The sequence below is a fragment of the Toxorhynchites rutilus genome, chromosome 3, assembly GCF_029784135.1.
Source record: "Toxorhynchites rutilus septentrionalis strain SRP chromosome 3, ASM2978413v1, whole genome shotgun sequence".
NCBI lineage: Eukaryota > Metazoa > Arthropoda > Insecta > Diptera > Culicidae > Toxorhynchites > Toxorhynchites rutilus.
Genome location: NC_073746.1, coordinates 36,746,406 through 36,773,215, shown reverse-complemented (window position 1 = coordinate 36,773,215; position 26,810 = coordinate 36,746,406). Strand labels below are relative to the sequence as shown.

The window sequence follows — 26,810 nt, the reverse complement described above, 5'->3', positions numbered from 1 at the left end:
AGAGAGAGAGAGAGAAGAGAGAGAGAGAGAGAGAAGAGAGAGAGAGAAGAGAGAGAGAAATAGAGAAAAAGAGAGAGAGAGAGAGAAATAGAGAAAAAGAGAGAGAGAGATAGAGAAAAAGAGAGAGAGAGATAGAGAAAAAGAGAGAGAGAGATAGAGAAAAAGAGAGAGATAGAGAAAAAAAGAGAGAGAGAGATAGAGAAAAAGAGAGAGAGAGAGGGAGATAGAGAAAAAGAGAGGAGAGAAAGAGAAAGAGAGATAGAGAAAAAGAGAGGAGGAGAGAAAGAGAAAGAGAGAGAGAAAGAGAGAGAGAGAGAGAGAGAGAGAGAAGAGAGAGAGAAAGAGAGGAGACAGAGAGAGAGAGGAGACAGAGAGAGAGAGAAGAGAGAGAGAGAAAGAGAGGAGACAGAGAGAGAGGAGACAGAGAGAGAGAAAGAGATGAGACAGAGAGAGAGAGGAGACAGAGAGAGAGGAGAGAGAGAAAGAGAGGAGACAGAGAGAGAGAGGAGAGAGAGGAAAAACAAGGAGAAAGAGACAGAAAGAGAGAAAGGAGAGAGAGAGAAACAAGGAGAAAGAGACAGGAAGAGAGAGAGAGAGAGAGAGAGAGAGAGAAAGAGACAGGAAGAGAAAGAAGAGAAGCAGATAGTGTGAGAGAGAAAGAGATAAAGAAAAAAAAGAAAGAGAGAAGTGTTACGACCCCGGTTAGTAGGGCTAAAATAAATTAAAGTAATCAAATAACAATTAACAGTTCCGGGACTACCGCGTACTAAAATCGGGAAGTGGCGCTATCTCTGCTCCAACGCGGTCTTCTACAAAAGTGTCTTGGAACGATGATTGGCACGGATACGGCATATGTGGCCCGACCAGTACCGATCTGGAGAATGGTTTTTGCTTCATGACAATGCGCCCACGCAAATCGCAATTTTGGTAGCGCAGTTTCTAGCCAAACAAAAAGTGACTGTCATCACCCATCCCCCCTATTCTCCGAACCTCGCCTCAGCAGACTTTTTCTTGTTTCCCAAGCTAAAGAACGCTATGAAAGGGGACCGTTTTGACGATGTTCACCACATTCAACGAAATGTGACGCGTATTATGAACTCCATACCGGCTGAGCAGTTTAAACGCGCCTGTCGACGCCTCTAGAAACGTTCAAAAATTTGTGTGGAAAGAGAATGTCACAGTCCAAGTTCTTAAATTCAAAGTCCAAATTCAAACTTTAATCGTTCAATCCGAAGTTGTCTGAAGTCACCGTTAGTTCAGATCGTCAAGCACAACGAGTAAGTTAGTTCAGTTTAATATAAGGACGAAGTCTAATAAGTTAAACTTGGTGAGCTTGAGCTTGGGTAGACTGTATAATTCGTAGTTGCTCTCCGTGATTGACCTGAACCAACCAAACTGCACAAATAACACACAGAATGACGCTTGGGACTAGCAAATCATTCTCCTTGTGCAATTCTCGGTGATTCGAGCTTTAAATGGTCAATAACGACGCCGGCCACGTCCTTACAGTCACCAGGGGAAGGGAAGGAATTTAGTATGATATTCGCCGCCCGAAGGCCAGAAGGGTCGCCTCTATAGCGTGGTTCCCTAGCGTTTATCATGGGAGGGATAGTTGTTGGTAAGGAGAGGTAGAAACAGGATTCACTGAGGCAAGTGATGTGATTATATAAACGCTAAATATCGACCACTTGACGAAATGAAATTCCGAAAATCTCACGTGTCACGATTATCTTTAGGTGTCCTGAAAAGGAAAACCTCAATTGCGAGGACGGAGTGATCTTTGGGAAACCTGAGAAGGTAACCAATAAAACTCATCTAAAATCAATTGGACCCACGATATATTCTTTCATTCATTTCGCATAATCTGTATCTAACTTGAATCGTATCAGCGGAGAATCATCTTTGGGAAACCTTAGAAGATAACCGAGAAAACTCGTTCAGAATCAATCGGGCTAACGAAATATTCCGTTAACCAACGAGCGTATTATTTATCGAACAGCAATCACGACGGTGGGCAAGAATTTAAGAATTATTATATAATTAAACAACTAATTAATTAAAAATTAAAGAATTAAAGAATTAAATCAAAAGTACTATTCAGACGCATTCAGCGTTCCAGATTCCATATGTTGTCAAACATTAACTACAAATAATTTAAAACAAATACAGAGTGCTACCAAGTTAACATATTATAATATTCCAAACTGAACACAGTAAAAAAAAATGGGGCCATATTCGATAGCTGCCTGATCAAAATTTTAAACATATAATATAGAATACAATATAATACAAGAATTACACATTTACACAAAGGAAATAGGAGATGGAATTAAAAATCCTGGAGGTTGAAACTTATAATTAGTGACGTAGTTGCGCGACATACGTAATAACATGTCACGGCCACCCAAGTGCTAGAAAGAACTTGTCAACTATGCAAAATAATACCACCAATACATGTGATACGTTATCGCTTCCTCCAGGATAGCAACACAACACTGATTATCCCGTTTAATGTGCGTGACGTACAGGGAAAAACACCCACACACCCACAAAATAAACACGTTCACCACAAAAAAAAAGTTAAAAAAAGGTGAGTTAATAAAATCGAGATCCATTCTAAGGCGCCTAGATGAACTCCTAACAGGGAAGGAGTTCAAGGCAACTATAAACAAAAGAGCAAATCCAAATCAGAAAAGCAGACTTACCACCTATATACCTCGGACGGACTCGGATAATTTTATATCATACTAGCTGACTCGACAAACGTTGTTCTGCCATATAATTTATTTCTAGAGCATATTTTGATTGGTAAACATAACGAATACATTTCAAGAGAACTTCCCTATTTATTCAAAATATCCGTATTCTATATATAAGATATGCATAGTCAAGTTTTCGAATTTTCCTATTTATCTCAAATACCCTCCAAGGTATTCTATCATTCTAATTTGGGTGAAGACAAACTCAAAAAATATATGGACCACGTAGATCTGGTCAGCCATTCTCCCGTGATGATGAGTAATACGTACGTGGGAAAATTCTTCTTTTATATATAAAGATAGGCCTGGAAACCATGAATGCAGTTGAACTCGTGTTTTTTCCATATGCTTTTGTACAATCTTTAGAGCGAGGGATTTCAGATTTGCAGCAGTTTTCTTCAAATGGTAAAAGCAAATTGATACTGAGTGCCTAACGTACTTTTTACCCACAAAGATCGACATACTCAACGCTCTCCAGAACTGTGCTGCTACTATATAAAATTTGTTTTGTTGTGAATTAAAAACCTTTGCCGAACATCAGAATATGAAAAGGCAAGTGTTTTGACGGAGACTACATTGACAGTAAAAACTGTTTATAAAATTCTGTTCCATATTTTCATAACTGATATGTCATTTCCCCTAAGTGTAAACTACTACTTAGAGGATGAAACTTGTCGTACTTAACACAAAAAAATAGATTTGTGTATTACGGCTGTATTTTTTCTAAATAAAACAAGGCAGCAAAAATTGCGGGAAATTTAGCAATAAAAGTGCAAAAAATATTCAGCACAAAATAAACAACGCCAATTATTTGTTTCTAAAACAGAACGATTGCATAATTTTCATATACTGGTCATCCGATTGAAACCGAATCTTCAGAAACTAGATAAATCTCGGGAGCTGGAAGAATTCGAAAATAAAACAAAAATTTCAGAGCGTCATCAGCTCATCAAAAATCGTTTAAAAATTTGTTCGAATTGACTTCAACATCTCTCTACTGGGCACTAAGTTTACATCAGAAGGAAATCGTTTCGTAGATTTTAATAGAGATATAAAGTCGTAAAACCATCTCCTTTAATGTACTTTTAAAACTTGTGATCCGCGCCGCAACAGAGCGGAATTGAATGCACTTTCGCTCCCATCTGCCATTTACTCTAAAATTGTGGATTCTAAATATTCGTTCGGTACGAACCTTGACCATCGTCACACGAGAAGCAACTGGCTAATTGTGGAATATATTTCACATTGACTTTCACGCACGCTGCAATTTCACTTGACTATTTGAGTAACTTTTTTCTATTTCACAAAAAATATAACCTCCACATATGTCCTCTCAAATCTATCCGACACAGCTCTACTGACACAGAGGAAGAAAATCCCGCCGAAACACTTACACTTTCGGTTTCAGTGTCGTTTCCGTTAGCCGTTTGACAGCCATTGGCAAACGTTTGCCCGATTGCCTCCACGGGGACGAGCGTCCTTTGGCTTTGGCGCTTGCACTGACGACGCTTCCTGCTTCTTTTTTTCTCGCGCGATGTGTTCAACTAGACGACTTCCTAGCAACTGACGGTGCTTGACGGTGCCAATCGGCAAACACAACCGTGTGTGGGCAATTCTCCAGAAGCCAGAAGCTCACACCAAGTGACACGACGACAAACCTGCGACGCCTGCGACGAAATGTTGATGAACGCGCGACAGCGACAACGACGACGACGGGTTGCACATTTGTTTATGCGTTTCGCTCAAACCCTCACATTCTTCGACGGCGCGGTTATTTATTTATATCGATTATAATTATTAAGTATGTGTACATTACTTTCGCTATGGTATGCGCATTTTCCTTTGGGGTGCGACTTTTCCTCGCCCAGATTTTCGACGGCGCTATTTTGTTTCGTCGGAACGCTCATTACTATCTATGACAGGTCTCTCGGTTGTAGGATGGAAGATGCTGGCGGTAGAATAAACTTCTGGGGTACGGGGGGTGGTTCGTGACATGTGCGGATCTTTTGGTGGCGTGACTCTTCTCCCCGTTGATATCTGGGAATGTGTTTGCTATTCTAGAAGGGCGCAGGTGAAACATCATGTGTATAATTAATTATCCAACGTGGTCCCCATCAAACGGTGCGATGGCAAAAGTGTGCAATCCTTGTGCGAGTATATGTGTGCCGGTGTGTCCTTTTGCTCTGAGTGTGAATGTGTCTCTGCGAGTGTCGTTTTATCATAATTCTAGCTGCATACCGTTCTACAGATAAACGTCTAAGTTCCCAATCGCATTTTTTCCCCTCATCATCTTTGGTCACTGAGAAAATGCAAATAGATAAATCAGTACGATGACTATGATGAGATACCATATGAGAACCATGTAATTTTGATTCATTTTCGGCATGATTCGAATGCCGCCTTCCGTGGAATCACCGAACAGTGCACCAGCAGCAATTTATTACTGTCGATTGAGTGATGCCAAAAATATTTGTGTGCTTTCCTATATATGTGTTTTATTTATATTTCCTCCAACAAAATGAGGCAATCGGAAGACGCACGGCATCAGACACCAGGTCGCATAAATTTCCTTCCTTCAGCTGGTCGGATTGTTTTTTTTTCTTCCACCCTGAGCAGCTCTCAGATGACTCAAAATTGCTTTTCAGTTCGTCCTCACTTTCCCTTTTTCCCTCGATGTTGCGTCCGGAGAAAAAAAAATCTGCCACGATTGTTTAACCACCTCCAACCACACACAACTCTCTCGCACCGCAGACAAAGATCAGCAACAAACTATTTTGAGCTTCTTCTTTTAATTTCCTCCCGAAATTAACCTCTGGACTTTGCTTGAGTCACACAGTCGTTCGTTCTGGTCGCTCAGCAGCAGCTAAGACAAGTGCGCTTTTCCCCGGAAAAATATTTAACCGCGTAGCACAACTAGCGAGTAAATGCGACCGTTCACAACCAACAACCCACCTCACATTGAGGTGAAGAGCATTCATATGTGCAAAATAATTATTAGCTGTGGCCAAAAATCGTCACCACCGGCACCTGCTCTACCTGGCTCTACTCTTCCGTTCGAGCATCAGCATCGCGCCTTCGTCTCGCAATGTGACGCGGCGACATTGGAAGTAAGCGCTACTGAGCATCTTGCGCGAGCGTAGAATCAGCCGAAGCGCTGGGAAAGGAATCGGTCATTCAACCGCGCGCGTCTCTCTAATCACTTCATGTGCACCACATCGCCCTCACTAGGGAGACACCCCCGACCAGGAGAGGAGTGAGACGCTCCCAAGTACTTGGAACCGGGCCAAACAGACGCTTTCTCTACTGAGTCAAAGCGGCGATGGATCAACAACTGCTGCATGGGGAAGGGGAAAGAACGCAAATCTGCGAGCGGGCTGAGCACTCTCATTAATGTATGAGATTGAATCAACCTCAGCTGCTATAAAAAGGCAAATATGACCTGCTGAATGGAAATCGGAATAGCCGGTAGAAAAGGATATCTAAGAATGTGAATTATCCAGCGTCTCCATAATTAAGATAGCAGCGAATAAAAAGCAATGCGTTCCCCATGAAATTGACAGAAACTATCAAAAACCAACAGATCATGAATGATGAAACATGAAACATTCTCTGCTACCGTATTGAGTAGTTGAATTCGCATAAGTTCGTTGAAAGTGGAAGAAAAATTGAAATAATTCGCATTGAAAGTTGCTGCTTCTTTCAACCTGAATTGGGCGCAAGCCTCTTTATTTTTTTTATTTTTTTTATTTAAATCGTTTATTTTTACAGGCTCAGTTACATAGGTTTAAAGGAGCCGAACTCCTTACTGTATTGTTACTAGTATATATACATTTTTCCTTAATTCTAATGTTAATAATATAGGAAACCGATTACTCGCGGTCAACTCGAGTTTAGAAGGGTGACATATTTTCTTCAGGAAAAGGAGGGGATATGAGGATATGTTGACAATGATCACACTCACACTCTCAATCACACTCATCACACTCAATTAAGTTTAAGACCTATCTTATATCTAATATGTATTTACATTTAATCTTATTCTTAAGAAGGGATCCGATCTCTCACAAAGGAAAAGGAAAAGGAAAAACTAAGGGTATAAGGACAACCACACACGAAGATCGATAGCTTTAAGGAATACATATATTTGGGACATGTAATCAAGGTCTAACCGAGCCAACACGTCTCTCACCGGCACCATGGGCTGCCTTCCTCGGGCCCGAAGGGTGACTAATAAATTCGATCTGGCGACAAGATACAGCTCGCACGACCAAACAACGTGCTCGATGTCGTGGTAACCTTGGCCACAAACACAAAGATTGTTGTCGGCAAGATTAATACGAAAGAGTAGCGCATCTAACGAACAGTGATTGGACATGAGTCGGGAGAAGGTGCGAATAAAGTCCCGACTCAAGTCCAGACTTTTGAACCATGGTTTGAGGCTAACCTTAGGGATAATCGAGTGGAGCCACCGGCCCAATTCATCTTCGTTCCATTTGCGTTGCCAGTTAACTATGGTATTTTTGCGGACTAAAGAATAAAATTCATTGAAGGCGATTTGACGCTGATAAATATCGCCTTCAATTGCACCTACCTTTGCTAATGAGTCAGCCCTCTCATTACCCGGAATTGAGCAATGTGAAGGGACCCAGACAAAGGTAATGACATAACAGCGTCTGGGTAAAGCACTCAAAATTTCTCGTATTCTCTCAAGGAAGTACGGCGAGTGCTTTTCCGGCCTCACTGAACGGATAGCTTCGACAGAGCTAAGACTATCCGTTACAATGTAATAGTGTTCAACAGGTCGTGAGGCGACGCTGTCCAGCGCCCAGTGTATCGCTGCCAATTCAGCAATATACACTGAGCAAGGATTCTGAAGACTGTGTGAGGTGCTAAAAAATTCGTTGAACACTCCAAATCCTGTGGACTCATTCATAGAGGACCCATCAGTAAAGTACATATTATCACAATTGATATCCCCATACTTTGCATCGAAGATCGTTGGAACGATCCTCGATCGAAGATAATCTGATGTTCCATGGATATCCTGCTTCATGGACAGATCAAAATGCACAGAGGAATTGATGTAGTCAGGAAAACAAACACGGTTGGGAATATACGAAGAAGGATTAACCTGCATGGAGACGAATTCATGATATGAGCTCATGAATCCAGAATGAAAATTTAGCTCGATCAGCTGCTCAAAATTTCCGATCACCAATGGGTTCATAACCTTACACCGGATGAGGAACCGAAGAGATAATAAATTGAAGCGATCTTTTAGTGGGAGTAGGCCTGCCAAAACCTCGAGACTCATGGTATGCGTTGAGGGCATACATCCCAACGCGATACGGAGACAAAGATACTGAATTCGCTCGAGTTTAATGAGGTGTGTTTTGGCAGCTGATTGAAAACAGAAACTGCCATACTCCATCACTGAGAGAATTGTTGTTCGATACAACATTATAAGATCTTCGGGATGGGCTCCCCACCAGGTGCCGGTAATTGTACGGAGAAAGTTTATTCTTTGTTGACATTTTTTACTCAGATACCTAATATGGGCCCCCCAAGTACATTTAGAGTCGAACCAGACCCCAAGATACTTGAATGACATAGCATGAGTGATCGGTTTACCCAAAAGTTGAAGCTTTGGTTTTGCTTGTTTATGCTTCCTAGAAAAAACCACCATCTCTGTTTTCTCCGTGGAGAATTCGATCCCTAGCCCAATGGCCCAGGTTGAAAAATTGTTCAAAGTATCTTGTAAGGATTCTTGCAGGTCGGATTCGTTTGATCCTACGACAGACACCACTCCATCATCTGCAAGTTGTCTTAGGCTGCAATTTTGTGTAAGGCAATTGTCAATGTCGCTTACGTAGAAGTTGTACAAAAGGGGGCTTAAACATGAGCCCTGGGGGAGTCCCATGTAAGAGACCCGACTTACTGCCGAATCTCCGTGAGAAAAGTTCAAATGTTTCTCACAAAGCAAGTTATATAACATATTATTCAATAGAGGCGGCAGACCCCGAGATTGTAATTTGTCTGACAAAACCTCTATTGAAACAGAATCAAAGGCCCCCTTTATGTCCAAGAATACTGAAGCCATTTGTTTTTTTTCGGCGTAAGCCATTTGAATTTCTGAAGAAAGCAACGCAAGACAATCATTCGTCCCCTTGCCCCTGCGGAACCCATATTGTGTATCTGAGAGTAGGCCATTCGTTTCAACCCATCGATCAAGGCAAAACAAGATCATTTTCTCCAACAATTTCCGTATACAAGACAGCATTGCTATTGGGCGGTACGAATTGAAGTCGGACGCGGGTTTTCCGGGTTTTTGAATAGCTATAACTCGTACTTGTCTCCAATCATCTGGAACAATATTATGCTCCAGAAACCGATTGAATAAATTCAACAAGCGATGTTTCGCCACATCAGGGAGATTTTTTAGCAAGTTGAACTTAATTCTATCCGATCCCGGAGCAGAATTGTTACATGAAAGGAGAGCAAGAGAGAATTCTACCATCGAAAACTCGGAATCAAGATCGCACCTATCTTGTGGTATATCTCGAATAATTCTTTGCACTGGAGCGGAATCGGGACAAACCTTTCGTGCAAAATTAAAAATCCATCCATGTGAATATTCCTCGCTTTCATTGGATGAAGAGCGATTTCTCATGTTTCGAGCCACTTTCCATATTTTTTTCATTGACGTTTCTCGTGATAAACCTCCCACGAAATTTCGCCAATAAGCACGTTTTTTCCCTTTAATCAAGTTTTTAAATTGATTTTCAAGGTCCAAATACGTTTGAAAATTCTCAATGGTTCCACGTTTCCGAAAAGCTTTAAATGCATTCGATTTATCTTCATAAAGCTTGGAACACTGGCCATCCCACCATGGATTGGGAGGCCTTCGACGAATAGTGGAACCTGGGATGGGTTTCGTTTGAGCGCGAACCGCGCTGTCATAGATCAAACGAGAAATGAAGTTATACTCCTCCAATGGAGGCAAACAATCTCTGGAATTGATGGCTAGAGCAATCGCGTCCGCATATTTTTTCCAGTCAATGTGTCTTGTGAGGTCGTATGCCATGTTTATTGATTCAGAAGAATTCAACCCATTGGTGATAGAAATTTTGATTGGCAAGTGGTCACTACCGTTGGGATCCTGGATTACATTCCACTTGCAATCTAACGATAGTGAATTCGACCAAAGCGAGAGGTCAAGAGCACTTGGGTTAGCAGGAGGTTTAGGTACACGTGTTGTTTCCCCAGTGTTCAAAACGGTCATATTGAAGCTGTTACAAAGGTCATATATCAACGATGAACGATTATCGTCGTACGGTTCCCCCCAGGCAGTTCCGTGAGAGTTGAAGTCTCCCAAGATTAATCGTGGCTCAGGAAGGAGTGAGCACATGTCAACAAGTTGCTTGCGGCTAACCGCAGCTCTCGGAGGCCAATACAAGCTGACTATACAGAGGTCTTTGCCTCTGATGTTTGCATGACAAGCAACAGCTTCGATCCCTCCAATAGGTGGAAGGTCAATTCTAAAAAATGAGTGACACTTATTGATCCCCAATAGTACCCCTCCGTATCTGTCATCGCGGTCCAAGCGTATTATATTAAAATCGTGGAAAGAGAGATCATTTTGAGAAGAGAGCCAGGTTTCGGACAGAGCAAAAACATCACAATTGAGTTTATGAATTAGAAATTTGAATGTATCCAATTTAGGGATAAGACTACGACAATTCCACTGTAAAACAGTGATCCTCCGACCTCTCTATTTAAATTAGACATCAAGAGAGATAATCATTGCAAGGCCATGTTTGCATCAATTGCTGCAAAATTGTCTTTAGTACTGGAAGCATTGCGGTGACAATGGTTCTGATGGAGTCGGAAACATTAAAACACGTGAAGATTTGATCCACAAGATCAGACAACTTTATAAATCCCGATTGGGAAGTTGAACTTGACGGAAAAACAGGGACAGTTGGGGTTTTTGATGTCCCCTCGAGTGCTGGGTCGTTCGAAGGTGAACTATTACCACGGAGGCCAGGAGGGACCTGATTTTGCTTATCCGCTGCACTCGATTTTTTGGGCAAGCTAACAGGGGGTATCACCGGAGGGACTTGTCCTTGAACTTTGGGAGTGGTCACATTTTTGCGCCGGGGATTCCCTTGAGAAATAAACGGCGTGCCCCCGTTAGCTGTATCCGCTTCCATTTCGTCAACTGGCAACGTAGCGAAGACATTGTGTGTATTGATTGGTTGTTGTTCTTGAGCCAGTGGAGAAGCGCCCTTCAAAATTTCTGCGAAAGTGCGTTTAGAGCGTTCCCTCAAAGAGCGCTTCTGTTTCTCCCAGCGAGCCTTGTATATTTCACAAGCTGAGAGCACGTGTGGGGATCCCCCGCAATATGGACACTTATGCTCAGTCGCACTGCAGGATTTCCCCTCATGTTGTTCTCCGCAAGTGGCACATCGTTCTTTATTGGCACAATAAGCAGCCGTGTGACCAACTGACTTGCACTTTAGACAAGTCATTGGCTTTGGAATAAAAAGTCGCACGGCTAACCTCAATTTATCTACCATCACGTAGTCAGGGAGAGCTGAACCAGCGAAGGTGACTCGAAACGAGTTGGACGGCGTAAATTTCTTTTCTTCTCCTTCATGGGAGACTGTTCCGAGCTGGCGGCAACCCAAGATCTTAACAGTCGTCGAGGGCAGTTTTTTAAAACGGCCGGTACCTTCACTCGTAATGTATTCGCACATCAAGCCCGTTTCGGTTATCACACCCTCAATTTCGAATATGTGAGAGGGAATGTAGACCCGATACTCAATTGTAAAATGCTGATCGACAACAATCTTGTTTGCGTCTTTTCGATCATTCACGACAACTCGCAATTTGTTTGGTCTAACCTTCGAAATTTCCGAAACGGAGGTATACCTTGCCAGATCTTTCGCGATCTGCATGAATCTCAACGCCTTTCCATTTGGCTTAGGCCTGAAGAAAACAACCCAGGGACCAGTTCCGGGCGCATCTTCTGGATAGACCTTTACACGGGGAGTGGGAATAACAGGGGGGGGGGCGAGGACGGGGATTGAGAGTGGGAAGGCGAAGGTTGAGAAGGAGCGGGAAGAACAGAAGGAGAAGACGAGGTTGAAGGTAGAATGGGATCGTTAAGGGCAGGTGGGAGATTTGCTAGTTTTTTGGAGGGAGGCTTGGTAGGGTTAGCTGACTCGTCCCCAGAAGAATCTTCCGTATTTGGAACACGTTTGAGTGACTTTTTTTTATCCGTTAGGAGGGAACTAGAGTCAGAGACCTCCATATCCGAAGGTCCCACACTCTCTGCCATTTTAAATTTTCACTTATATTCTAAGTATTTTTTTTAAACAATATTTCACAATAAAATAATTCACAAAAACAAAAAAAAAACTTATTTTCTCTCAGTATATTTAATGTTTTTCACCTATGAACGCACTCCAGTGCAGATGAACGGGAGCGTGCTGAAAGCTCGTTGGTGGTGGGAATGTGCCTACGACACCACTACACACAGTCGTCGGTGAAAGCTTACCCGCACTGTCACTGTTGGCACGATGACTCGGCGAAATCTCCAATGTCGGCGAAGCAGCGACAAAACAAAAACCAATGCTTGACTTTCCGAGGTTGAAAGCCTCTATCCACTTGCAGGCAGGGCACTTCACTCACTATCCAGATAGCGAAATGAACTCTTCAGCGGCAAAAAAACAACAATCACGCGGTAACCGATAACGGAATTTTCAAGCCTCTTTATGTCGATGAAGAAACCAATAAAAGGATACCAATAACTTCTAATTACAACAAAAAATTTTTGTAGCCGATGGAATAACATTTTTTTCATTTGAATTAGAAGCACACCATCCTACGAGAATATTCTGAGATGGTGGAGTCTTGAAGTTGACCCATCTGGTCATGGCAACCATTTGAAATTTCAAGAAATTTACGAAAATGGACAAGTCCTAAGGCTAATATTTTTTGGAGGCGATGGAATGACAATTTTTTCATTTGAATTAGAAGAACACCATCCTACGAGAATATATGGTCGAGTCTTGGAATTGACCTATCTGGTCATAGGATCCATTTCAAATTTCAAGAAATTCACGAAAATGGTCAAGACTCTCATATTTTTCGCAGATTAGATTTGTAAAATTTAATAAGATTTTACAATAAAATTTTAAACAATATTTTTTAACAATATTTAAAAAAAAAATTAAATGTTAATTTTGGCCGGGAAAGGTTCTTATGATAGCTTAGACCCCTCTCCGCTCTCTAAGGGGTGGATGCCACACAAACGAAGCATAAATTTCCTGCATAACTCATAAACTAAACAAATAAACGGAACCAAATTTGGCATGTGTAGGTTTTATGAGGCAAGAAACTTTTCTATGGTGGCATGACACCACTCCCTCCTCTGGAATGGAGCGGGGTTCCATAAAAATATTACACATATTTCAACCAAACATGTCAATTGAAAATTTTCGGAAAACTCTGAAGGAAAATGGGAAAATTCGGAAAATTTAATTCTCATATATTCTACAATTAGAGTAATGCGGGGCAAATGTGCGCACCTAACTGTTGTCGTCCAATAACTCTTGAAATCAAAGCAAATAAAATTCCGTTTGCGTACCAAATTGTAACTATATATATTACCTTCGAAACGTAGTACAAGGATTTCTCGAGTTGTGTTTGTAGTTGGACAAATACATATTTTAATACAAAAAGACAAATGCGCACCTTCGCCCCTTTGCGCACCTTTGCCCCTTTGCGCACTTATGGAATTGAACTTCTGGGATAACTTATACCAAAAATGAACCGTCCAGTAGGCAGGAGGGGGGTGTTCTATAGTTTTTTTATGGGCGGAGAAGAGTGGGTGTTATGGTCGAACATACCACGTGGAAATTTTTGAGAGGGAGGAGACTGACAGTATAAGATATCCGAAAATGTCCAACATTTTAAACAGAATTCGTTTTTATTAACAAACTAACTGACCCGGCGAACTTCGTCCCACCCATATTGATATAAATCATTTCGAACACTCAAGCTCCCACAGAAATTATTTTTATGTACGTAATCTATACTCGCGGTATATAATTTCTTTTTTGACATATAAACCTGATGCAGACTAAGACGCATCAGTCCTGATACTGGCTCACTCGTAAATATCTATCTGAACCGCCCTAGGTGCACGCAGACACATCCCAGCAGTAGAACCAGTAGAAATGTCAATAAAAGAAGATTTAAATCGTAAATCACTTTCTAATATGAGCCTCATCCTCAGAGCCGATTCAGAAATACCGAGGTCTACCCAAATCCGACGCTTCGATACTCCCTCCCGAAGCCTCTGTCGGGCCATTTGAGCATTTCTTCAAATCAGCTTTAATCTTGTGGGTCCCGTTAAAAATTTTGTTGAAAACATTTTATAAATTTTTTTCAGAGCAAAACGCTATTGCGAACTTTTACCCCACAGCCACCGCGCACCTTTGCCCCACAAGCAATTTTTGAACAAATCGAATTTTTTAGAAAAGCTCTTGAACTTTTTCACAAAAACGAATACGCACTATCATCTACTATAGAATGAAGACAGTGTAGTTTCGAACTTTCCAGTTATTTTAGGTAAGTAAATCGTCATCTCCAAAATTGGAAAAATTAGATCAAAACATCGCAAAACTCTTTTTACATCATAACTTTTTGCCACTTTCATGAAATGTATCGTGATATGTGTGGAGCTGCTGGTGTAATAGTGTGTCAAACGAATACACTGTTGTAGAATTTTTATGCTCGTTTGCTTCAAAAAGGCCAATGCGCAGTTTTGCCCCGCACTATTCTACATAGTGACAAGCGTTATTAGTTCATTCAATGTTTGCGCAAACGAAATTGATCTTTGTTCGAAAGTGGAAATGGATTTTAATGTGATAAAACGCACTCCTACATATTCTTCTATCTATATTAATAGAAAAAGATCGCCGAATGTGTTGATAAGAGCAAAACTCCAGGAACGAATTGTCCGATTTAGGGCTGTATTTATTCTATCATATTTTCTGTATCAAAAATTTATTCCATGTAACGGAGACAGATGCTATTTGCAAGTTGTTGAAAAATTTTGAACGAGAATTGTATCTGAAAATAATCTGATATCATAATGACGGGTTTTGGTAGAAGTACTAGGAATTTTATAGTAAAAGTTAATTTTAAAAGGTAGATTAGAAGATCGATTTATGCGACTGGACCCGTGAACGTGCGCTCAGTATGAAAACGTGAATTTTATAACGAAAACTAAATTTTAGGCGGGACGAAGTTTGTCGGGTCAGCTAGTTATAGATAAAAAATAGCATTCTCTCCTTCGTTGCCATAACTTTATAGCCAGGTGATGTATATCAAGTATCCCTTGGCCTTGAGTCCTCTCTTGGGAAGTTCGTGTAGCTGCTGTAGTGAAATGATCTCATTGGGTGCTAAGTTCTGCTTATGTATAGGAAAGGGAAAGGAGAATGGGCAAGTGCATTCGAGAAAGTGAAGTGAGCTTCTACGGAAGACATAGGGGAAATCAGGGTAAAACCGACACCCCCTGAATTTTGCTGTTAGAAGCAATTTTTTGAAAATAATTTGATACACACTTGTCATTTCTTCCCGCTCAAGTCACCCCACAGCTGCGGAAGTCGCATTGCGGTCAAAACAAACAACAAATCAGAACCGGTTAGCAAACAGAAGACAGTCCATGTAAAATTTCGCAGGTGGAATTTAAGTTTAAGTCGGAAAATTTTGGAAAATTGTTCAGTGTAGTTTGTGAGGCGGTAGGTGGTGTTGTTGCTAATCAAAGCTCGAAAACATTGTTTTGAAATTTCGAGTCCATTCGGGGTAACACCGACACCTTAATTCAGGATAAAACCGACACCTGGTTTGTGTTTCACATACAGGAAAGATGTGTTCTTACTTTTTGTAGATGCCTCGTGTTTATATTCGAAAGGCAAAACGGCTAAGCTGATCTGATAAACCAGCAAAACCCAACGTTGAATCGGGCATATCAACAAAAAAAGCCTGGCAGAGTTCATGGTACCCTTCGTTCAACGTCTATCGGCACATTTCACGTGGATGTTCACCTAAGCAGGGATCTTAAAATGTCCACATAGTATATAGATAACCTCTTAATAGTTTGAAATAATTGTTACAAGTGTTCTTTCGTTTCTTCAAAGGTGTCGGTTTTATCCGACAGGATGTCGATCTCACCCAAACTCCCATTTATTTCACCTGAAAACATCAATTTTTGTATTCTATTAAAATTCAAGTTCTACTCGGAAAATAATCAACAGATACTGTAGAATGGTTCATAAATAGTTGAAGAGAGGTTCTGTAACGATTTAAAGTCGAAGACACATGGTAGATCTTGGTAATATGTGGAAATCCTTAGGGTGTCGGTTTTACCCTGATTTCCCCTACATATATTAAGATCGCGACTTTTCAATCTATCATAATCTGATATGCGTGAGCAGTAGCGTAGTGTGCGGGCGGCAAACCCGGCATTTGCCGGGAGCGCCCGACTCTTTGGGCGCCCAAATCCAAGAATTTCCAATTGCAATTTTTTTCACCGTATTATATTTCTTCTTTCAATTGAGTAAAGCAACATCCATTGTTTCAGTCCGTACATGAAACCAATAACCTCTCTTTGTTCTTCGCAAAACTGAAACAAACAACATCACATTACACCAATACTCTTTTGATTTTTCGCTACGCATGCTAGGCGCCCCTCCATGCTATGCGTTGTTTTACGGTTATTGCTTAAGGAGGTAATCTAGTGTAGAGACATGAATTTCGGACGTGTTTTAGAGCTTCGTTAAAAATAAAACAAAGAATATTTTCATTATCCATCATACCATTATTTGTTCATCTATCTTTAGAAAAAAATAAAACAAAAATTGAACGGAGAAAAAAAAAATTTTTTTCCCAAAATATATATTTTATTAAGGCACATGTGGCGTTAGCCTGACGGGGCCGGGAGTCCAATATTTTGACAATTTTTGTCTTACAACTATGTTAGTAATATGTAACCGATTACTCGCGGTTGGCTCGAGGTTAGTAATTACAAGCTCATAATTGGTATGTTGCAGTCTTCGATGCTCTGTACGTGTGCCCGACACGGGATACTTCCTATTGGGATGCAGCTGACCATTAATCAGCAACGCCCCCCTAGTCTGTACCCCATATCTAGCGTGGTGCGTCTTTGTCGACTCGAGGAATCCAGGATAGAATGGTCACTAGCCGGCGCAATCATCAGCTCGTGTAGAGTTGTCATGAGCGGTACAACCCGTGCATCTGTAAAGAGTGTGTGTATGTATTGCCGCGACTAAGTAAAAGTTTATCGATCGGATAGGAGGGATATGAAACGGGGACACAACGAAGGAAACATCATTAAACGTTGACATCGGCGTTTCTGAGGAACAGGTATAGATGAAGCAGAAGATCGGGATCACGGCTACCTAAGATATCCCGGACGGGGATCTCCGATTGTCTACCTTGTGCTCTCAGTGCTCTAGAGAGCTGAGAGCGAGCAGTATGGAACCGGATACACGACCAGACAACATGCTCAATGTCGTGGTAGCCATCGCCACAATCACAAAGATTGTTTGCTGCGAGCCCAATGCGATAGAGATGCGCGTTTAGGTTGTAGTGATTGGACATAAGCCGAGATATCACGCGAATGAAATCACGACCTACATTCAATCCCTTGAACCATGCACTCGTCCAGACCTTAGGGATAATCGTGTGTAACCAACGACCGAACTCATCACCACTCCACATGCGCTGCCAACTTACGAGCGTATACTGACGAGGAATGTGGAAAAATTCATTATAAGCAATTAGCCTTTCAAAAAGTGTGCCTTCTAAAGCGCCCACCTTAGCTAGCGAGTCCGCTTTCTCATTCCCCGGAATCGAGCAATGAGAGGGAACCCATGCTAAGGTAATCTTGAATAATTTTTCGACCAAAACACTCAATAGTTGTCTTATTCTTGTTAGGAAATAAGATGAGCGTTTATCAACTTTCATTGAGCGGATTGCCTCTATTGAGCTGAGACTGTCTGAAAAAATAAAATAGTGGTCGATGGGCAATGTTTCAATGATCCCTAATGCGTAATATATCGCACCCAGTTCAGCGACATACACGGAACAAGGATCTTTGAGTTTGAAAGAGGCACTGAAATTTTCGTTGAAGATGCCGAAGCCAGTGGACCCGTTTATGAATGAACCGTCAGTGAAGAACATTTTATCAGATCCAACTTTCCCATATTCTGCCGAAAATATCGGCGGAATATGATCGGAGCGTAGGTGATCTGGGATTCCATGGATTTTTTGTCGCATGGACAGATCAAAAATGACAGAGGAATTGCAGAAGTATGGGAAGCAAACTTGGTTGGAGATGCCTGGTGAAGGGTGCACATCGTGGGTAAGGTACTCATGGTATAAAGACATAAAACTTGACTGAGGAGTCAGTTGGAGTAGATTTTCGAAGTTATCAATCACCAATGGATTCATGATCTTGCAACGGATGAGAAATCTGTAGGATAATTCTGTGAACCGAAGAGTAAGCGGGGGTACTCCTGCCAAAACTTCGAGACTCATCGTATGTGTCGAATGCAAACACCCCATGGCTATACGCAAGCAACGATATTGTATTCTCTCCAGCTTGAGAATATGAATCCTGGCAGCTGATCGGAAGCAAAAACTGCCATATTCTAACACTGATAATATCGTTGTTTTGTACAACTGAATGAGGTCTCCTGGATGGGCACCCCACCATGTTCCGGTAATTGTTTGGAGAAAATTGATTCTTTGCTGGCATTTCTGTTTCAAATACGCAATCTGTCTCCCCCAGGTACACTTAGAATCAAAATATACACCCAGGTATTTGAAAAACATAGAGTGTTGGATCGTTTTGCCGGATAGGTGAAGCTGGAATTGGGCGGGTTCGTGCTTCCTAGAAAAAACAACCATTTCAGTTTTCTCCGTAGAGAATTCGATACCCAGCTTGAGGGCCCACGTGAACAGATTGTTCAGGGTATCTTGCAACGACTTTTGCAGAACGACGGGATTAGTACCCGTGATGGAAATAACTCCATCGTCTGCAAGTTGTCTCAACGTGCAGTCTCTAGTTAGACAATCATCCATATCATTGACGTAAAAACTGTACAAGAGGGGGCTTAGGCAGGAGCCTTGTGGTAGGCCCATAAAACTGTAACGAGAAGATTTCGAGCTGCCATGAGAGAAAATCATGTGCTTTTCTGACAGTAAATTGTACAGGAAATTGTTGAGAATTGGTGAAAGTCCACGATTATGAAGCTTCTCTGAGAGAATTTCCATGGAAACTGAATCAAATGCCCCTTTGATATCGAGAAAAACGGAAGCCATTTGTTCTTTGCGAGCAAATGCGATTTGGATTTCAGAAGATAGCAGCGCGAGACAATCATTTGTCCCTTTACCTCGGCGGAAGCCAAACTGCGTATTTGACAGCAAATTGTTCGTTTCGACCCACTTGTCCAAACGAAGTAGAATCATTTTCTCTAACAATTTACGAATACAGAATAACATTGAAATCGGCCTATACGAGTTGTGATCGCTAGCCGGCTTGTTGGGTTTCCGTATGGCTATCACTCTCACTTGTCTCCAGTCATGCGGGACAATATTCAGCTCTTACATGAGAGAAGGGCAATTGAGAATTCCACCATCGAAAAATTCTCATAATCGCTTTGAAGTGGAATGTCGCGTACGACGTTTTGTGCAGGAACGGTGTCGGGGCAAACCTTCCTTGCAAAGTTAAAAATCCAACGGTCAGAGTATTCCTCACTTTCGTTTGTATGGTTCCAGCCACGCATTTTCCTAGCCGTATTCCAAAGAGTGCTCATAGCGGTCTCCCTTGACAAACCATTGACGAACTTCCGCCAATATCCACGCTTTTTTGCTTTAATCAAACCTTTTAGTTTGGCTTCTAGAGCTTGGTACTTTAGAAACCATTCCACTAATCCAGTTTTCCTGAATTTTTTGAAAGCGGATGATTTTTCAAGGTAGACCTTTGAACATTCCTTGTCCCACCAAAGTGATGGAGGACGACGTCGGAAAGTGGTAGCCGGTACACGTTTCTTTTGAGCTTGAAGTGCGCTTTCGTAAATCAAACTCGATATAAAGTTATACTCTTCGAGTGGAGGAAGTTCATGCATTGAAACAATTGCTTCAGATATTATTTCCGCAAATGTTCTCCAGCCAATATTCTTCGTGAGGTCATACGAAATATTGACTGACTCACGAGAGCTTGATTCATTAGCGATCGATAAAATTATTGGTAGGTGATCACTACCGTGGGGATCTTGGAATACCTTCCACATGCAATCCAGGGATAACGAAGAAGAGCATAAAGATATGTCTAGCATGCTTGCCCGTGCAGGAGGATTGGCTATTCTGGTTGCTTCCCCAGTATTCAAAACTGTCAATTTGAAGTTGTCGCACAGATCATAAATCAAAGTGGCACGGTTGTCATCGTAAAGTGATCCCCATGCTGTTCCATGGGAGTTGAAATCACCTAAGATTAACCGCGGCTCCGGCATTGCCTCGATAGTATCAAAGAACTGATGGCGGCCTACCGTAGTTCTGGGAGGGATATATATCGAAGCAATGCAGAGGTCTATGCCATTGATTTGTGTCTGGCAAGCAACAACTTCAATGCCTGTCATCGATGGGAGAGTGACTCTATAGAAGGAGTGACATTTTTTAATCCCCAATAGTACGCCACCAAACGAGTCATTTCGATCGAGGCGAATAATGTTGAAATCGTGGAAATTCAGCTCGTCGGCTGAAGAAAGCCATGTTTCACAGAGGGAAAATACATCACAGTTAGAGTTATGAACTAAAAATTTAAATTGATCTAGTTTAGGAATGATGCTTCTGCAATTCCACTGTATTACAGTGGTCAATTCCTTGACCTCTTGCACTGAATCAGGCATCGAGGGAAATGAACGCTGCTAAAAAGGCACATTTTTCTTTCAAGAATGTTCTCACTACCGGAAGCAAACATAATACTATGCTTTTAAGAGAATCATTAATATTCAAAGCATTCAAAACGTTGTCCACCAGGTCAGAAAGCGCAAACAAGCGTGACTGTTGCTTTGACCGCGAAAAAGGAACAGACGTATTGGGTGTTGTTCCGGAACGTGCTTAGGACCCCTGGTTAGTAGAGAACCGTGTAAACCAGGAGGTACTTGCTTCGGTCTATTTTCAGCACGTTCGGTTCGAAGTTTCAATCCAACTTGGGAAATTTCGGACTTCTTACGGACTTAGATAAAAAATATTTATAACTAGAATAGTTACAAGCTGATAAAGTTAGGGAGTTCAAAAAAAAATGTGCCATGGCGTACACGATTCCAGCCCTTCTGGTTGTCTGAAATAAAAAAAAAATCGAACAGATTATGAATCAGTGAAGATGCCGCTATCGCATGAACCTCGGACAAGTCAAAAATACCTTTTTTGACAAAATGGTGACCGTTTGAAAAACAAAATGCGGTTAATAAGTTTTTTCTTGCGTTTCCCGATTTTTTTAAAAATTGTAAAATTTAAAAAATATCATTTTTTTAGAGGCTCATGCGATAGAGAGACGCATGCAGATTGTATTCATATAAAATCGACGTGAATCGGTTCTGTAGAATTTGAGATATCGTGTACGCCAGTTTGAAAAAACTAGTTTCGAGAAAAACGCAGTTGGAATTTTCAAGTGATTTTTAACATGCTGTAACTTCGTGAAAAAAGAACCCATATTGATGGGATGCACATGATTTTGAAGCTACAAATTTCAGGTATTAGAATATTTTACGTACATATTTTTATCTAGGTGTGTGTAGATGTAGTGGGCATCAATACCGGGAAGAAATGAAAAAAAAAATCTTTGTTCTTTCAAGAATATTTCGAACTAACACAATTTTTTGCTAACCAACTTAACAGCAAATCCAATCAACCTTATCAACCAGCTTTTATGTGGTTCCAAAAACGTTCCTGTAGGACCTTCCCACACCGAGATATTTCAGTTTGAATGAAAAATTACCCCTTCGTCTTTGATGATGAATAATTCGAAAAACAACAATCGCACCGCAAATCGAAAAGCAGTTTTGAAAACTCCTATAAATTCTGCACAAGGATAATTTGTTACTTCGAAGAAAAAAAAATTCATTTTTTTGCGTCGATTTCAAAAAAAGCCCAAAACCAGGATTTTTATAGTGCTTTACCAAATCCACTATAATTCTGAAAATATCGCAGTAAGTTGTAATGTTCATAGACAAATTTTTAGCCTAGTGTATTCCCTAAACATCCGTGAACGTTTCATATTGATAAGTTTAGCCGTTTTTTCCAGCCGGCTTTTCAAAATTTGGAGTAAATTAGAGGAGCATTTAATCGCAATTCGCACCAGAAGTATAAAATCATACGCGACTCTAAGAATGAACGATTCGTAACTTTCGTCTTTATGAGTTTGTGGGTGAAAAATGCGTGTATGTGTAGAAATGGGTGTGAATAAGTGTGAGTACCATCACTCCTTACAATATTTGTACCTTCAAACGCATGGAAACGAAAGTTACTGGTCGCTAATCGACCACCTGTCTGATATTTACACATTACTAAAATCCGTCATGTACAAAAGGAGTCGTTCCCCAAAAATATTAAAATAAAAAGAAAGTATCATTGGCTCCAAATTAATGTTTTGCAGAGTTTGTTTTCTCGAGTTTTCTCGAAATCGAATTCGAAGTCGGAAACAGCCACAATTGCATTTGAAGTAAATGAAATTTTATTAAAGCATAAGAAGCCTTTTGAATACGGTGAAAGGAGTTTATTGTTTGAAATTCTAACAATGAATCTGAAATAATTGTTTTAATTAAAAAAAAAAAAGTTGCTGTCAAGAAATACAATCCCTTGCTCAGTATATATTGCTGAATTGGCAGCAATACACTGGGCGCTGGACAGCGTCGCCTCAAGACCTGTTGAACACTATTACATTGTAACAGATAGTCTTAGCTCTGTCGAAGCTATCCGTTCAGTGAGGCCGGAAAAGCACTCGCCGTACTTCCTTGAGAGAATACGAGAAATTTTGAGTGCTTTAACCGGACGCTGTTATGTCATTACCTTTGTCTGGGTCCCTTCACATTGCTCAATTCCGGGTAATGAGAGGGCTGACTCATTAGCAAAGGTAGGTGCAATTGAAGGCGAAATTTATCAGCGTCAAATCGCCTTCAATGAATTTTATTCTTTAGTTCGTAAAAATACCATCGTTAACTGGCAACGCAAATGGAACGAAGATGAATTGGGCCGGTGACTCCACTCAATTATTCCTAAGGTTAGCCTTAAACCATGGTTCAAAAGTCTGGACTTGAGTCGGGACTTTATTCGCACCTTCTCCCGACTCATGTCCAATCACTGTTCGTTAAACGCGCTACTCTTTCGTTTTGATCTTGCCGACAGCAATATCTGTGCCTGTGGCCAAGGTTACCACGACATCGAACACGTTGTTTGGTCGTGCGAGGAGTATCTTGTTGCTAGATCGAATTTAGAAAACTCTCTTCGGGCTAGAGGAAGGCAACCCAATGTGCCGGTGAGAGATGTGTTGGCTGGTTTAGACCTTGATTACATGTCCCAAATATATGTCTTCCTAAAAGTTATCGATCTTCGTGTGTGATTGTCCTTATATCCTTATATTCTTCTTTTCCTTTTCCTTCGCGAGAAATCAAATCCCTTCTTATAAACAATAGAATAAGGTGAAATGTAAATACATATTAGATATAAGATAGGCTTAAGAATTGAGTGTAATGAATGTGAGTGTGAATGTGAGAGTGAACATTGTCAACATATCCTTTTATCCCTTCCTTTTCCTGAAGAAAATATGTCACCCTTCTAAACTCGAGTAGACCGCGAGTAATCGGTTTTCTACACCATTAACATTAGAATTAAGGAAAAATGTTTATAACATTTTTATACTTGTAACAATACAGTCAGGAGTTTGGCTCCTTTAAACTTATGTAACTGCGCCTGTAAAAATAAACGATTTAATAAAAAAAAAAAGAAATACAATTATAGGTAGAACATAAACTAAAAGTTCAACTCGAAGCATGAAGCAACTCGAAATATATATATACGACTCGTTCAGGTCCCTCATCACGAAAACATGATTTCCAATAAAAAATTGATATCGATTACGACTGATGGAGCTCCTTGCACGGTTGGAAATCATAATGAATTTATGAATCATTGCAAAATGGATGGTAGTATTCCAAATTTTATCAATTACCATTGTATCCATCATTAAATACTGTGCGCAAAAATATTGAATTCCGATGATGTAAGGAATTTGACACAATATAGTTAATTAAAATAGTTAACTCCGTATAGAAATCAATTTGCAGAAACGCAAATTCAGGGCAATAGAATTGTGAATCAAATGATTCTATTATTATTACACCCAGAGGTGCCAAGTTAAAAAAAAGAATTAATGGCAACTGCCAAGAAATCATATTCTCAATAAATAATGCATGATCTCGTTTTTCGTTGTGTCATCTAAGCGAAGCAAAATGAATTTGAAATTTGAAACATCAAGGAAAAAACTGAAAACACTCTTAGGAGTACAATTTAGGAGACGAAATTTGAAGCAATTCGAAAATATTGCGACTAAATCATCAGATTAAAACACATGAATACGATCGTTATGCATATTAAATTTCTTCGCTACGAAATGAGTTCGACAGAAGATTTGAAGATATTTAAAAATAGACGATATGATATGATTCATGTCATTTCCATTCAATGATGCCATCAACATAGAAGAAATATCAATGAAATTAAAAAGCATTAACTGAAAATGGAATCTTTAATTTTAATAGCGATATATTTTTAAAATCTCTTGATTTTGAAAATATTCCAATTTCCAAAATATATTTACTTGTTGGAATTTAGTTTGCGAGGAAATGTGTTGCATTTTTGATAACTTTTTTCGGATATACTTATACCCGAAAATAATATTTTCTACTATGAACACAATCGGAACAAAACATCGCTCTCCTTTGACAGATTACTATTTGGCAGCCTGTTTACAAATAAATTTGGAAAAAAATCGCTAAGACCTTGATTCAGATACAATTGTGGATCATTTTGCTTCAGCTAAAGCTCGCAAGGCAAATATTTGACTAGAGAATAAGCAAAGTTGGTAATGATATCTCTAGAATTCTAAACACGAATAAACTGTAATAATATTCACAAAATATCACAATCTCAAAACTAGTGAAAAAAAATCGAAAAAAGGAGTACTTTTTGAGGGCACCATTTTCATAGTTTGCCGGGGGCGCTGTCTCCCCTCACTACACCGCTGTGCGTGAGTATACCATTTCAAACCTCTAAATCAGCAGCCAGTAAAATTCTTAATTTGCATTCTTTACATTACCAAACAACATGCTCGACATCATATCCTGAACCAACATTACATGAATTGTTAGTAGCAAGACCTACACGATAAAGACGTGGATTGAGCTCGAATTTATTGAACTTTGGGGATGATGGCGTAAAACCATCTTCGAAATTCATCCCTCCATTGATTCTGGTAACTTATAAATGCCTGTTTGTCCAAAAAACGGAAAATAATTCATAATAAGCATCGATTAACATTGTGAACTAACGCCCGAATGTAGACAAAAATATTGCTCGTTGCATCAAGAAGCAAAGCGAGTGGTTAGTGCAATCGAAAAAACATACCCATGTTAATTTTGAAACTGTTTAATTTTTTACTATAAATAAATTTCCAAGACTCCTGGGGATGCTGGATGGGACAACTCCAAGACTCAGAATATTCTCGTAGGATGATGTGCAAATGATAATACTGTCATTCCATCGGCTACAAAAAATTTCAGTTGTAATTAACGGGTGTTAAAAAAAATGAGAATTTTTTCAATCACATTTAAAAAAAAAAATATTTTTTTTCCATCGATTTCAGTATTTTTTATTGATAACATAATGTATTTTCTTCAAAAAAATGTCAGTGAATGTTTGAGTAAGGGCCGTGGTCTGCTGTTCGACGCAACTTTGTCGCGATGCTCTCACAAGAACGTTGTACGGCACTTACGTCCATTTTCCGGATACAATTCCGGATTCTTGTAGTCAGTAGCTTCGTGTCCTTGGCCCTCCAATTGTTTTTATACACTAGGGCACTGGGTGAGCCAAAGAAATCCTCTATTAGGCGGCACTGGGGCAAGTTTGTTGGGTTACGATCTTTCGGCACGAACGGTATCTTTTTCTCCTCAAGATACGCCAGCGTCTTCTTGGCGTAATGGGAAGACGCCTTGTCCGGCCAGAAGACGTACTTCCCATCCGCGTGATGCTCGTTCAGGAACGGCAGCAGGATTTTATCGAGGCACTCTTCTCGATAGATTTGTTGGTTGATAGCCAGACCGCTCGGCTTAAACCAAGACTTTGAAATGCCCCGGTCGAAAATGGCGATGTACAACATAACCTTATTTTCAAACTTGTGCTTGAACTTGTATTTCACTTCAAGCGGTGTGGATGACTTGTCGCTGGAGTAGTAACTATCATTTCCTGGAATATGCGTTTCGGACAGCGGAAAATAGCTTTCGTCGTCCAGAACGAAAGACGTCCCGCGGTATTTTTTAGTCATCCACCGACACTGTGATTTAACCGTCTCAATCTGTTCCTCCGTGTACTCCGGCGAACTAGTCTTTTCCTGCAGACGATTCCTTCCATCTTGAGGGTCCGATGGATCAATACGTGGGAGCAGCCATATTTCCGACCGGCGTCACGCAGGCTGGTTGCGTCCTTGTTGTCAAACAGCTTCTTTAACGATGTCTTCCTCTGCTTCGTCATTATCGTCACCGGACGACCACTTCCGACCTTCCGCTCTACGTTCAGGGAACCCAGGATACGATATACCGTACTGACAGGTACATTTTCTTCTTTAAAATGTGCCACCGTGAACTTTTTTCCTTGCTGGAAATGCGTTTCGTAGAACCG

At 40.6% G+C, this 26,810-nt stretch overlaps 1 protein-coding gene across 9 annotated transcripts in view; it reads right to left on the bottom strand.

The window, feature by feature from the left end:
- Nucleotides 1-26,810, bottom strand: part of LOC129772875 (rho guanine nucleotide exchange factor 7) — a 76,871-nt gene that overhangs the window by 47,492 nt on the left and 2,569 nt on the right. For 2 of the 9 annotated variants that reach the window (XM_055776395.1, XM_055776400.1), the window contains exon 1: nt 3,952-4,126. The exons of 1 other annotated variant lie outside the window; for it this stretch is intronic. In XM_055776395.1, the coding sequence (XP_055632370.1) occupies nt 3,952-3,960 (9 nt within the window). In that variant the 5' untranslated portion in view covers nt 3,961-4,126. Of the gene's footprint in view, nt 1-3,951; nt 4,127-4,153; nt 5,704-26,810 lie in introns of those variants that run through there. 6 more of the 9 variants (XM_055776399.1, XM_055776396.1, XM_055776403.1 and 3 more) reach the window with 6 other exon arrangements.